We start from the raw sequence: 13,366 nt of genomic DNA on the forward strand, positions 1-13,366 counted from the left end.
TTTTGCAACAACAACAAAACCTATTGGATACTACTAGTTGCTTATTAGCATGCATATTACTAGAATGTAAGCCATTTATTAGTACTAATTAAGAACATTTTTGCCTTATTCTACATCCTTCATCCTACAACAATTAACACCTTACTACCTATTAATAAGCAGCAAATTAAGAAAAAGTCATAGTTAATAGTGAATAAGTGTTCCCTATTCTACAGTGTTACTGGATTTTTCTACCAGCAAGCAGTTAAAAAGTTAGAATTTAGCTATAAACTACACCCCAGTTGGTTAAAGGGATAGTTCACCCAAAAATGACAATTCTGTCATTTATTACTCACCCTCATGTTGTCCCAAACCCATAAGACCTTCATTCATCTTCAGAACACAAAATAAGATATTTCTTGATAATTCGAGAGCTTTCTGACCCTGCATAGACAGCAACACAACTGAAAAGTTCACGACCCAGAAATGTAGCAAGGACATCATTAAAATAGTCCATATCAGTGGTTCAACTGTAATTTTACTTTTTGTTTTGCATTGTGGCACCCCTCTGAATGCATGTCAACTGACACAGAAGAGAAGGAACTGTTGCGTTAAGTCATTATTTTAGCTTTCTTTGCGCACAAAAAGTATTCTTGCAGCTTCATAAAATTATGGTTGATCCACTTAAGTCACATGGACTATTATGTCATAGAATAAAACATGAGTTTGTGTAAATACAGACATCATTTTAGACACTTACACAAAATCCCACTGACTTTGGAACAATTGAACCCTAAGTGTTAAAATGCTGACTTGTTTGCAGGTTTTGGCCTACAAAATGACTCTATGATCAGGATATGGGCTGTCAAGTTCCACAATGACAAAAAACACCATAAAAATTTAATAAAAGCGGTCCATATGACTCATGAGCAGAATTTTAAGTCTTCCAAAGTATATCAACCACTTAATTTAAGTGATTATTCACTGTAAACCTAGCCCTCCTTAAAGCTATTCATAAGACTTTTGAGTCTGTTTGACAATGAAACGGTTCACAAAAACTAAATGTTTTCTCACAAATAGGACCAGTTCTCGAGTTCATGTCACTGATGAAGATATCATATGGCTTCAGAAGACCTGGAGAAAATGGTGAGATCAGAGTGACACCCTTATCTGCTGCAGAAAGAGTGTTGTATCGGTTACCCATTTCATTTTCTTTGAAACACACCTACACTCTAAAAAACACTGGGTTAAAAACAACCCAAATTGGGTTGTTTTTAACACAACTGCTGGGTAAATATAGGACAGAACCCATATGGGGTTAAACTAACCCAAGAAGTTGGGTTATTAATTTTAACCCAGCAAATGGGTTGTTTTTTCTACCCAAAAATTGGTTATTTTTACAAAAATAATGGGTTAATTTGATTTCATAAATGGGTTATATTTTCAAAGGAATTTTTATTCCTTTTAACATTAAATATACCACATAATAAACAAACAGAACAACATTGTATTATCTTTATTTTTCTTTCAGCATATTACACTTTGTAATTACACTTTACCTCAACCAAAAATTCAAGAGATCATACAAAACTAAAAAAATAAAATTCCATTTATAAACAGTATTAAAAACAATTTCTTTCATTTTTATGGTTTGCCTCTGTAACTTTTCTAAACTGTAAATGTTTAGAAAAAAACATTTGAATTCATAAACTCCAAAGAACCACAAGGTTTAGTAATGCATTAAAAAAATTATTCATATTATTTTTAATCCATATGCTCATGAAATTCATGAACTCCAAAAAACCTCAAGGTTTTTTTAAATATACAAATACTTATTTTTAAATAATCCATATGCACATGAAATTAAAACTAAAATACTTTACCTCAAGAACTGTTTGTTACAAAGCACATTTGTTTTAAGTCTACATTATGGACCTGTTGTTTTAAGTCTACAAAATGAACACAAAAATAAATCTATGAAATACAACGTATTGGCAGTAAAAGATTTCTACATAAAAATGTAATTGATAATCAGTACGCATAAAGTAATACTCTTCCTCAAGCAATAAAACAGTTGTTTATACAAAAAAAAAAACAGAACATAAATCTCATGTGCAAATAAAACTTAAACTAAAATGCTACCTCGTGTTCTTGAACCACTGTTCATCTACTTGCAAGAATGTAGTGCCCAGTGCAAAAATTTCACTGTTGGGGATTCACTTCCCTCCAACTCAAAAATATTATGAATAAACTCCCTAATATAGAAACAATGTTTCGGTTAGTTTACATCAAAAACATAAAACGATTTGAAACATACATTTACTGTCCCAATGAAGTGAAGTGAAAGTGATGTGACATTCAGCCAAGTATTGTGACCCATACTCAGAATTCACGCTCTGCATTTAACCCATCCGAAGTGCACACACACAAAGCAGTGAACACACACACACTGTGAACACACACCCGGAGCAGTGGGCAGCCATTTATGCTGCGGCACCCGGGGAGCAGTTGGGGGTTCGATGCCTTGCTCAAGGGCACCTAAGTCGTGGTATTGAGGGTGGAGAGAGCACTGTACATTCACTCCTCTCACCTACAATCCCTGTCGGCCCGAGACTCGAACACACAACCCTTAAATTGCGAGTCCAACTCTCTAACCATTAGGCCATGACTTCCCCTTAAACAATAGTTCTTTGTTCCAAAGCTTCTCCTGCGAGGATGACAAATGCCCGCGACGCAATGTGTCCATTTTCAAGTTACAGGACATATGGGTAAGGTCTTGATGCTTCAGCCTGCTGGAGGTACTCCACCATATTTGTTCCAACCTAAAGGACAGATAATGCAAATGAATAAAGGTGAAACAGAATGGGAGTGTCAGGGGTGTGGGTATGGGTGGTGGGTTGGGGATTCATTCGAAACTGTTTATTCAATCAAGCAGTCTTTAGAAACAGTAGGTCTTGTATAGCCAGAGCTTTGGATGAGGCAAAATACCTGAAAATTATTACAGCTTGATCTGGCCCACTTTGACAGAGCCACTGACAGGGATGCAAAGCAAGTCAAAAGAGTTTTGGTAACACTTGAAATACTTTAATTTCTACATTTAATATTCTGCCCTACAAAAGCAAAAGACCTTAACTTGCTAGAGTGTGAAACTGAAAAAAAAAAGACTTTTTTTTTTATCTGTCTAGTAAAATTAATTATAGCTAGGACACTAGAAATTTGCCAGTAAGATGTTTTAGTAATGAAAATTATCTACAGAAAAAAAAATTGTGAGCTCAGACTTATTTATCCAAGATACATTATAAATTAAATTACAAAGTTCTTATGGAGCATATCTTGTCAACATGTTACTATATATAAGACTGGAATAACGATGTTGGACATTCAGCTTTGATCACAAAAAAAAAATGTTCTTAATATATTCAAATGGCAAATATTAATTTATTGTAACAATATTTCACAACATTACTATTTTTGCTGTATTTGGATCAAATAAATGCCTTTGTAAGCAGAAGAGACTTAATTTAAAAACATTTATAAAATCATAACGATCCCAAACTTTTGAATGGTAGTGTATTCAACCTGGTGAAGTCATTAAATGATTGAAGTAAATTTCTGTAAAGTTGTACTTACAGGCTGAATGTCAATGAAAGCTTTTTTGCTTTCATCAATGCTGGGTCGGACTGTTTTTCTGCCAAATTTGTAGGGTGGAGGTAGAAGCAAAACAGGTAATAGCTTTAGTGCAAGATTTCCCTTTGCATCTGTAGGAAAATAATATTACATTCATCAACACTAGTAAAAACAGTAGCGAGTTGTCATTGAGAATATAAGGCCAGATTTACTAAAAAGGTCAAATTAGCGTGAGTCCAAAATCCCATAAAAGTGTAGACTGAAGTGTAAAGTTGTGCTGTTGATCCACTGACAATATGCAAATAAAAAAAAAACACAGATTTTTTTCATCACTGCATTTCTATATTAATCCTGACAGTACTATGGTGCAAGCTATTAGTAAATCTGGCCCATAATATCAAAATATTGTAGAAACATTTTAACCTTCTGTCATTTCTTCAGCTGTACATGAAAGCTTTGCTTCTCGCTCACAAAAAGCAAGATCCTGTCAGTCTACCAGCCATTTTTCAAACAGTTTTGGGGCTTCATCTTAATGTAAAATGTGAAAGTCCTGTGCAATCTAAAAGCAAAAATAAAAATAAAAACTTCTCAAAAAAGACTTAATATAACTCATGTTACCATATGACAAAGACATTATGTTAACATACCATGCCTGAGGTAGTTAGCTGAGGAAACTCATGGAGGACCTCAAACATATTTTTCAGATGTACTGTTCCACCTGGCTGATGGGCTGTGTGTTGTTTCTCAGCCATTGTTTAATTTCCTCAGCTCTCTCTTCAGATACGGTTGATTCTACTGGACAAAGAAATAGCAATGCTGTTAATCAAATAGAGGCTTATGAACATTTTTTACATGTAAAAGGATTAGTTTCCATAAAAACAGAAATACTCTTCAGAGCTTTTCAACACTTTAACTAGTAAATCCTGTATGTTTCTAAACTCCATGAAAACTGATTCCTGAATTATACTGCTTAACATTTCACTTTGCTCATAATTTGCTCACAAGTCGTTCCAAACCAGTAAGACCTCCGTTCATCTTCGGAAGACAGTTTCATGGTCTCACGGGTTTGGAACAACATGAGGGTGACTTATTAATGACATAATTTTGATTATTGGGTGAAGTAACGTTAACCCTTTAACTAAACGGGTATAACCACAATAACGTTACCGGATCTTTTTAATAATAGTAACAGCTGTTTTTTATGGTTTATGGTAATTGTATTATGATCAATGTATGGCAATCATTCAAATTAGATGAGATAAAAGTGTCACCTCCAGCTAAAGGCTGTGGATTTGCCACCACGGACAGTCAAGAGCAGGTCTGAGGGGAAAAAACAATATATTTTAGTCCAAGATTAATTGACACTTACCTGGATTTCAAATAATAATACATTTATTAAATGAATAAATGATTAGAAATGTATTTTTATTGTGAAAAAAACCCCGAAACGCATCAGACAGAAAAAAAAATAGGTAACGTTATCTGTGGTGCTCGCAAATGCAGGATGCTTTATGATCTATCATATAACGTTAAGTGATATTTTAAAATCAGAATGGGACATTTTTGCCAATCGGTAACGATTCAATGATAAAAAGACCAATACAAACCTTTATTTCACCAGAAAAAAAGGCTGAAGTCAGTTTGTTTTTAAAATATTTTCTCCTGTAACGATCCAAAATATGCCCGCGACAGATGACCCAAAAATTGGGTTGTTTTGACTTAGCACTGCATGCAGTAAGATGGGGGATGGGCAAGGCAAGGAATGCACGTTTACATCACATTGATCTCGTGGCATTGAAATTAATTGACTTAATGGACTTTGAAGTAAATTATGTCATTAAACAGTTAAGAAGAAACGTAAGACTTTGACAAAAGGGTCGTTTAACACATAAAAACTGAAGAAAACGTATTTACTATCCAGCAGGCATTACCAGCAAACCAAAACGAGCGAATCTGGCGGTGCATTTAATGTCATGTAAACGTGACTGTTGTCGCACATTTCTTTGCCTTTTTATCGCTCGTTCGCTCATTATAATGGTATGTGTGTAAATATGTTTAAAAATACATGTCAAATGTATAAATATATTGATACGAACCTTATTTCTCCAAATATTACACCGTGTGTGTGGCATCCACCTCCACCTCGAATTCAGTCAGCCCGCGCTGCGCTGATCCTGCGCGGAGTTGATTTGACCCAATGAGCTGGGTTATTGCGTCCGAATGGGGGAGGGGTGCATTGATTCAGCTCTCAGTGAAAACGACCCAGAAAATAACCCAGCGGTTGGGTTACATAGAACTACCCAAAAACTACCCAAGACTGAGAAAATAACCCAAAAAATTTACCCAAATGGCTCAACCCAGCACTTGGGTAGAAAAAATAACCCAGGATTTTTTAGTGTGTATACGCTTTCGTTTCCTGCTGCTTTAGTTCAAGGAAAATTCAGCTGAAGGACACATTTGTCCCAAGTCTTTGCTATACTAGGTGGAACAGATGCTCAAAAGGCTCTCAGATCTTCATATAATCTACCACAGCCTTTACATCTTGCAACTAAAACAATTTTAAAATCTCTGTAGGTTTAAAAGCAGGCTTGTGTTCAGTCGTCGGGTTAAGTGATATTCTGATGCAACATTTGACGCAGCTTTGATAAACATCATGGAAAAACATCTGCCTCACGAGAACCCACCAACAGAGGTGCTGGATTCCTGTCGTTCTCCAACCCATGACATCAGGCAAAGGCAAGCTATTTATGGCCGTTCTTGAAACACGAGGTCCGTTCGTGATGGTCACACCAGCCAGTTTCTACTGGCTTCAGCCCACACGGAGGATTCAAACATTTATGAGTAATAAAAATTCTTAAGACAAGACGGCTCTTCAAAGCTTTATCTATAATGATAAAGGTTAAATAATCCCGCAGACTGGATTTTTGAGGGCAGCTGTAACTAGGGCAAAAAACAAACTGTAAAGCAGGAACAGGATTGGTAGACAGTTTATTCTAGCTAAGCACCTTTGCACATTTTACACTTTGGTGTGAAGAAATGATCATGTGCCACATTCAACTTGTTTACAGAACACAATGCACGCATTTACAGTCCCACAAAAATCAATTTTTAAAACCACTGGTAGACCCACTGAAATTACATTTTCTTGTGTATCATTGCAGTAATAAAAATACTGACATGAGCGAGTTCAAAAAGGCATTTTATGGTAAGAAGTAAATACAGCTTTGCATTTAAAGAAAATCTCAAGTATTTTAGTGCTTACCATCCGGGGGGGGGGGGGGGGTCTGAAAAATATGTGCAACATACTTCTAACTTTATCAATAAAGTTTGTCCTTATCAAGTATCTCCAAACTGTACTTCACAAAAATACATCAACGTTTTATCTTTTTCATCTAAAAATAAACAAACAAAAACAATTGTTGTTCATTTACAAATATTTTTTTTAACCAAACATGATTTACAAACATTTTATTTTTTATGGCTAATACTTAGCTCTCTCTCTCTCTCTCTCTCTCAAAAAAAAAAACAAAAACTAAAAAACTAAATAAAAGACAAAAATACACATTAATGGTAATTTCATAATTTTAAATATACTCTTTTAACACCAAACAAACTAAAGCATTTTCTATACACGTTAATAAATAAATCAAAGATAAGAGAAAGTTTAGGTCCGTTAATATCGGGAGAACTGCTTCCAGAAACCATCGAAACTGTCAATATAACAATTTAACTTAAAACCTTAGCATCTATCAAACCTAAAATATGGTAACCTTTTTTAATAGTCTGTGCATCATATGCAATATAAACAGACTTATAATTAAACTAATATAAATCGGCTTTGTTTGCATTCAGCATATTGCACGCCACCTATTCAGTTATTTGAATTATGACACACATTCTCATTACAGCCATTCTGAAGGCATATACGTTCAGTTCATCTCTGACTTTTCTACTGAAAAGTGTGAAAAGGAGTTGTGGCATGAAGAATGAGGTAAACTGTAGCACAGAAAATGGCAAAGGTTGCCTTTCACACCATATCTTCAAAGTTCATTTAAAGTCCACTCAGGATTACTGTAAAGCACAGCTTTCATCACACGGCAGGACGAGTCCTCATTCCCACACCACAATCACGCCATTACCAACCCTGGCAGGATCACTTCACTGTTTCACTGAAAGAAAAAGATCATTAGACCCATCTATTTGAGCAGATTAAAAGTTGATCTGACTGCCTGGCAACCAAAGTCTGAACAGCGTCACAATAGTCACACATATCAAACAGACAGTTTGCTTATTGTTTCCATACTTTCCCTTATAGAGTCTGCTGTCTGTGTACTTCAAAAATGCTGACAGGTCAATGTCCTTGTATGTTGTGGAAAGACTGCCGTTCAGTTTTATAGAGCTTGAGATCACTTTCTAATTGGATTGGAAATACATTTAATTTGATAATATTTAAGATGGATATGTTGTTGGATATGTAAAAAGGATGTGGCGATGGGTCAGCAGTAAAAAAATTAAAATAAGTTATAAAAAAAAAGGGAAAAAATCCCTTGTTCTGATTTTACACACCCAATCAAATTTTATGATATTTTGAGCAGTCACTAAAAAGCCTGGAAACTCAACCATTGTGGTGACCATTGACTTATATAGACCAAAAAAAGAAGAAAAACATTTCTCAGACTATCATCTTTTGTGTTCCAGAGGAAGAAAGATCTGGAACAACCTGAGGGACAGCAGTATTTTTATTCTTTGATGTACTATCCCTTTAATAGAAGCTGGCCAATTTGGTCAGATGCCAATATTCGTAAACATTTTCAAAAACCATGCACAAAACAAGGCAAGATAACAGAAAGTATGACTCATACCTAATTCAATACGAGTTCACTTGTTACAATCATAAACATGGTCTGTACGGACCACAGTGCATTTAATGCAGTAAATTATTATTTGCAGATTGCATGAAATTATAGAACTAGACATTTTCATTCATAATCAATAAATATATATATATATATATATTATGATAAACAATATGTTGTGAATTTGTTTTTGATATCCAATGTAAAATAATATCCAAGTGAACCATTTGAGAGCTGTTGGTTCAAACCACATGGTTAATTTAACTGAATAATGCAAGAGAAGAAATAAACACACTTACTTCATACATCATTTGTGTCGGATGTGTTGACTGGAGCAGTTAAAGCTTCATGTATGTTCAGTGAACTGAGCTTCTCATCTTCATCACTTGTTTCCTTTTTTCTCTTCTTTTTTCTACATGGTTTATATCGTTTGCTGTGAAACAAGATAGGAAGACGGGCAAAAGACAGACACTGAAGGTTAAAAAACACTCAAGACTTACTCTTCTAACCTTGACTATGAAAATATGAAATACTGTATCACATTACTCACTGTGTACAGACGCATATGAACACAAAAAGCAGAATGAGAAAGACCAATCCTGCCACCACACATGCGATGACTATTTTCATTCGTTCTTCAACACGGAGATCAAGATCACGATATTCACACCGACTGCCAATGTATCCCGTTTCACATCTGTATGAAAACAAACAAGTTATTCAACATTTTCTTGAGCCCTGATTGGTTGAGGGATGGACAGGTCAAAGTCTCACCTGCATGAAGGGGTGTTTTGCGCCTTTACAAAACGGCAAACACCATGGACACAGTAATGCTTGTATTCTTTTGGACATTTAGAGAAGTGTCCACTCCATGTGTGGTCATCATCTGAACCTGCAAAGATTTAAAGCAGGGCTACATATCAACATTAAACACAAACAGTACAATACACAAGTTTAGGGTCCATAAGATATTTTAATGATTCTGAAAGTCTCCTATGCTCATCAAGGCGGCATTTATTTAATCAAAAATGGTACAAACAGTAACAGTGTGAAATATTATTACAATTAAAAATAACTGTTTTTCTACTGTATTTTCATATATTTTCAAATGTCACTTATTCTGATGGCAAAGCTGAATTTACATGATCCTTCAGAAATAATTCTAATATATTAAAGTTTCTGTAGACCTTTTTGATGAACAGAAAGACATTAACTGTCACTTTGAATCAACTTAATGTTGAAAATTTGTGCATTTAGTCATAAAAAAAATAAATGTAAAAGAATATGGTTAAAATTAGCATGCACAATAAATATCCAATGTCTATCAATATAATACTTAAAAAACACACATATATATATATATATATATATATATATATATATATATATACACACACACACACACACACACACACTAATATAACTAAAATAATTAACATAATATCCATAAAATACATAACATAGCCATGGTGGTCCATTTACTCATTGACACTAGTACCCATGTCATTACGAGCCAAGTGTAAATGCCAAACTCAGTTCAAAGGATTGAGGAAGAAAAGAGACCGGTCTACAAACACTGAAATTTGAGCTTTGACTTCAGAATGAACTAAAAGTTGAATGGAAAAGGATCTTATTACAACCTCTGGCCACATGTAACATGATCAGAGTTCAGTCAGAGAGCATTACCTGCTATACAGAGATGCTAAACTTGAGCTTGGGAGCGTGATCGCTTCTTTAATACAATTACAAGGCTTAAAAGGGACTAAGAAGCAGGGTTATTTTCATAACAGGCCAATTTTCCCCAGTGAACAGATTAGAATATGCCTCATGTTAAGCAAATGCATTTGGCAGAATTTTGCGGTGCTCAAGTAACACCAGTGAAACTTTTTCATGCCATGAAAAATATATTTCATTTAATATCCTATTGATCTCTTCAGCAGGTGGTCAGGCTATCAAGACTTTCATGTCATGCCCAGGGGAAGCCTGTTTTTTATAACACAACAGGGGCAAACACAGTGTTACATCTCATGTCTACAAAGTTAGTGGTAGTCGAACCTTAGCAAAGCAGCAAAATATGCTTTCTGCATGAAGTGTGGGCGAATCATATGGAAAATATTGAAGGCTTGGTTCGTGTATTTTTTTATAAGGGGTGCCAATGGTTTTTACCTGTGCAGTTGTCATGTAGATCACAGGACACAGTCCTATTCGCTGGTGTATTTGTGGTATTCCATTCAGCTTGGGAGTATTTGCATAGGACAACAGCTGAGGGCACACAACAAACAAATCACAGGTGGAACCAAGCATGTCCCAAAACTCTGGCATTAAAGTGCTTTGCAGCATTCCAGGCAAATGTTATACTGGATTAGACAGGCCTTTTGATTGTGGTTACACTTTGAACCAATAGGAATGTCTTCTAATGCGCTAAACTAACTTCCAGTGCTAAAAATAGAAACTTTCAGAGTACTATAAAAGAAGACAGACACTAAACTAAAGCAAAGACGCACCCGCTGCTGATGTCACGAGCACATTCATAAATACAAGTGAATAAAGGACTATTCAAAGAAGGAAAAGTTGGCAAACGGGTACTACTACAATCTGCAGTGTCGTAAAATGTGCTATAGCTGTAGCAAACGAAAGGAGAAAGGCGTTGAATAAACCAACAATGGTGGATAGTAGTACCTAGTATTCCCAAAATGAACCTGCGCGTCCCGTCCATTTTTACGTTGCGTTGCGCGTCAAAGCGAAGACTTCATTCCTCGTGTTGCTTCAGATGTCATGTCGTTCATTTTGCAGCGATTATTTTATTAAACGACTACATTCAGTTGCTAAAAACTTTCAGCCCTCTTCCTAAAGTTTACCTTGGGGTTTTCTCAAGTTAAGAGGGGAGTGACAGCTCGGCTGGTGATTATTGAGCCGTGTGTGGGAGGAGCTAGCGAGTTTTCTCCGCCTTAATGTGTGTATGAACATTTACCAAGGGCTTTTGCTTTAATTTAGACCAGCAAAGATGTTTAACTTTTAGCAGGTAAAGGATTCATATTGTATAGAGCCTATATAATGGCATGTGAATGTTGATATATTAATACATAGCCAACAGTATTTAAATATTTTATGATGCTTAGGCTTACATTGCAAAACCATTTTTTTTTTCAATCACAGATATACAGATTAATTTGTACATTACATTTTATCTTTACCTCAGTGAAACGTTAAATTAAATTAATTAAATTATAAACATTATATTACATTTTTGTTAAACACACACACACACATACAAATATAAATAAATATATATATATATAGACACACACACACACACACACACACACACACAACTGGAAATCCTTATTTAGACCACCTACTGAAAACTCCTGGACTCCAAAACGTATAGCCGTAGGCAAAGAATGGCTAGCAGGTTTTAGAGAGAGGCTTAAACGTGTTCAGTAAAATAAAGATTTTTATTGAGTGCTGAAAAAATCAATGACCCAGCATCACACAATAATATCTTGAAGTAGAGGAGCACCAACTTTGACACCTTTTTATAAAAAATAAAACCTTTTTAAGAGAAAATAATTCACAGCGGCCAAAATTAATGTGTCACATATTATATTAAGGAGAAAATTAACGTCATAGGCTATATGTGTGCCCTTGGCATCAAAAAGTACGAAACTCCCCGGTTCACGGGGTCATTAGTATAGAAATACTTCAGTCAGGGTTGCCCAAAGGGGTTGCCTAAATCTCTGACGCTGCCTAAATCCCCTCATGTTTCCAGACGGCGCCTCTTAATGAAGCTGAGAGGGCTCTGTGGACACAGCACACTGCTGGAGTGAGGACTTGTGGTCATTGGCCGTGGGATTTCTCATGGGAGATGGAGAAGATGTCTGACTGGCAGAGGTTGCCAGAGTCTGCTCTCCTCGTCGCACACAAGCCTCGTATTATCAAGGGGCCACTGCAAACAACGACCCCTTCAGCATCTGCCATGCTCAACTTAGCACAGACACCGCAGGGCTTACTGCGCTCGTTCATGAGAGAACCATGCAAACCAGGATTTTCAGTAAAATGAGCTTAGAAAGCGGTACAGATGGATTGCATATTATTTATTTAAGAATTGAACCAGTAATAGAAAAAGTACTTATGAAACAAATATAGGCACATTATTAATTTTCACCAGCCAATTATATACAGTTAGTTAAATTTTATGCATTGAAAATAATTATCAACTACTGCAAAAATTATGACATTATTAGACACCAAGTCGTAATTATGACATAAAAAAGTCAAACTTAGGAGATAAACCTTCATAATTATGAAATAAAAACAAAATATCAAAAAACAAATAATGATATTAGTAATTGTGTGAAAATTGAGATAGAAAGTCATAGTTATGACATAACCTAAAATTAGGAGTGAATAAGTATGACATGAGCAAAAATTCAGAGGTAAAATATTATGAGACAGTCATAATTATGACATAAATAGACACAATTATATTAAATTGAACGACTTCTACTATTTGTCAATCTCTTAATTTCAAAATTTTATGTAATAATTGGGATATACCAAAAAAAAATCATAAGCTTCCTTATTTACAGTGTATATATATATAAATAATAAGTATTTATCCCAAACTAGAACCTCACAATACTGAAAATCACCAACAATGAATAAAGCTTGTGGTCTACATTCATAACGTTATGTAATGTGGATTATATTCCGATTCAGCCTCTCAACAGCAGTAAACATCGCCACCAGGTGGAAAAAATACCCCACTGCAGGGTTTTGTCCACTAAAGACCCCAAGTAGGCATTGAGCAAATCAAATGTTCAATAATGTGCTATTAACAGGTGGCTGGTTAAACAAAACTGCTGTCATTACTTTACAAAAACAGCTTTCCTTTTGAGTACAAT

The 13,366-nt window shown here is 35.2% G+C and overlaps 1 protein-coding gene and 1 long non-coding RNA gene across 3 annotated transcripts; both read right to left on the bottom strand.

Moving 5' to 3' along the window:
- Window positions 1-1,661: 1,661 nt before the first annotated feature.
- Window positions 1,662-6,021, bottom strand: LOC127986696 (uncharacterized). Of its 2 annotated transcripts, XR_008160910.1 has the most exons (6): window positions 5,703-6,021; window positions 4,878-4,926; window positions 4,254-4,401; window positions 4,030-4,165; window positions 3,610-3,737; window positions 1,662-2,801 (listed from the first exon to the last, which is right to left on the bottom strand). It is a non-coding gene; the product is annotated as an uncharacterized LOC127986696 (long non-coding RNA). The 2 variants fall into 2 exon arrangements; XR_008160911.1 differs by lacking the exon at window positions 4,030-4,165 and having other exon boundaries at window positions 5,703-6,019.
- A 556-nt stretch (window positions 6,022-6,577) lies between these two features.
- Window positions 6,578-11,383, bottom strand: LOC127986688 (probetacellulin). The gene is made up of 6 exons (XM_052589021.1): window positions 11,142-11,383; window positions 10,629-10,724; window positions 9,237-9,354; window positions 9,013-9,159; window positions 8,762-8,895; window positions 6,578-7,775 (listed from the first exon to the last, which is right to left on the bottom strand). The coding sequence occupies exons 1-5, from the start codon at window positions 11,176-11,178 to the stop codon at window positions 8,763-8,765; spliced, it is 531 nt and encodes a 176-aa protein (XP_052444981.1). The 5' UTR covers window positions 11,179-11,383; the 3' UTR covers window positions 6,578-7,775; window position 8,762.
- Between the last annotated feature and the right edge of the window lie 1,983 nt (window positions 11,384-13,366).

The sequence above is a fragment of the Carassius gibelio genome, chromosome B21 (assembly GCF_023724105.1).
Source record: "Carassius gibelio isolate Cgi1373 ecotype wild population from Czech Republic chromosome B21, carGib1.2-hapl.c, whole genome shotgun sequence".
NCBI classification, from domain to species: Eukaryota; Metazoa; Chordata; class Actinopteri; order Cypriniformes; family Cyprinidae; genus Carassius; species Carassius gibelio.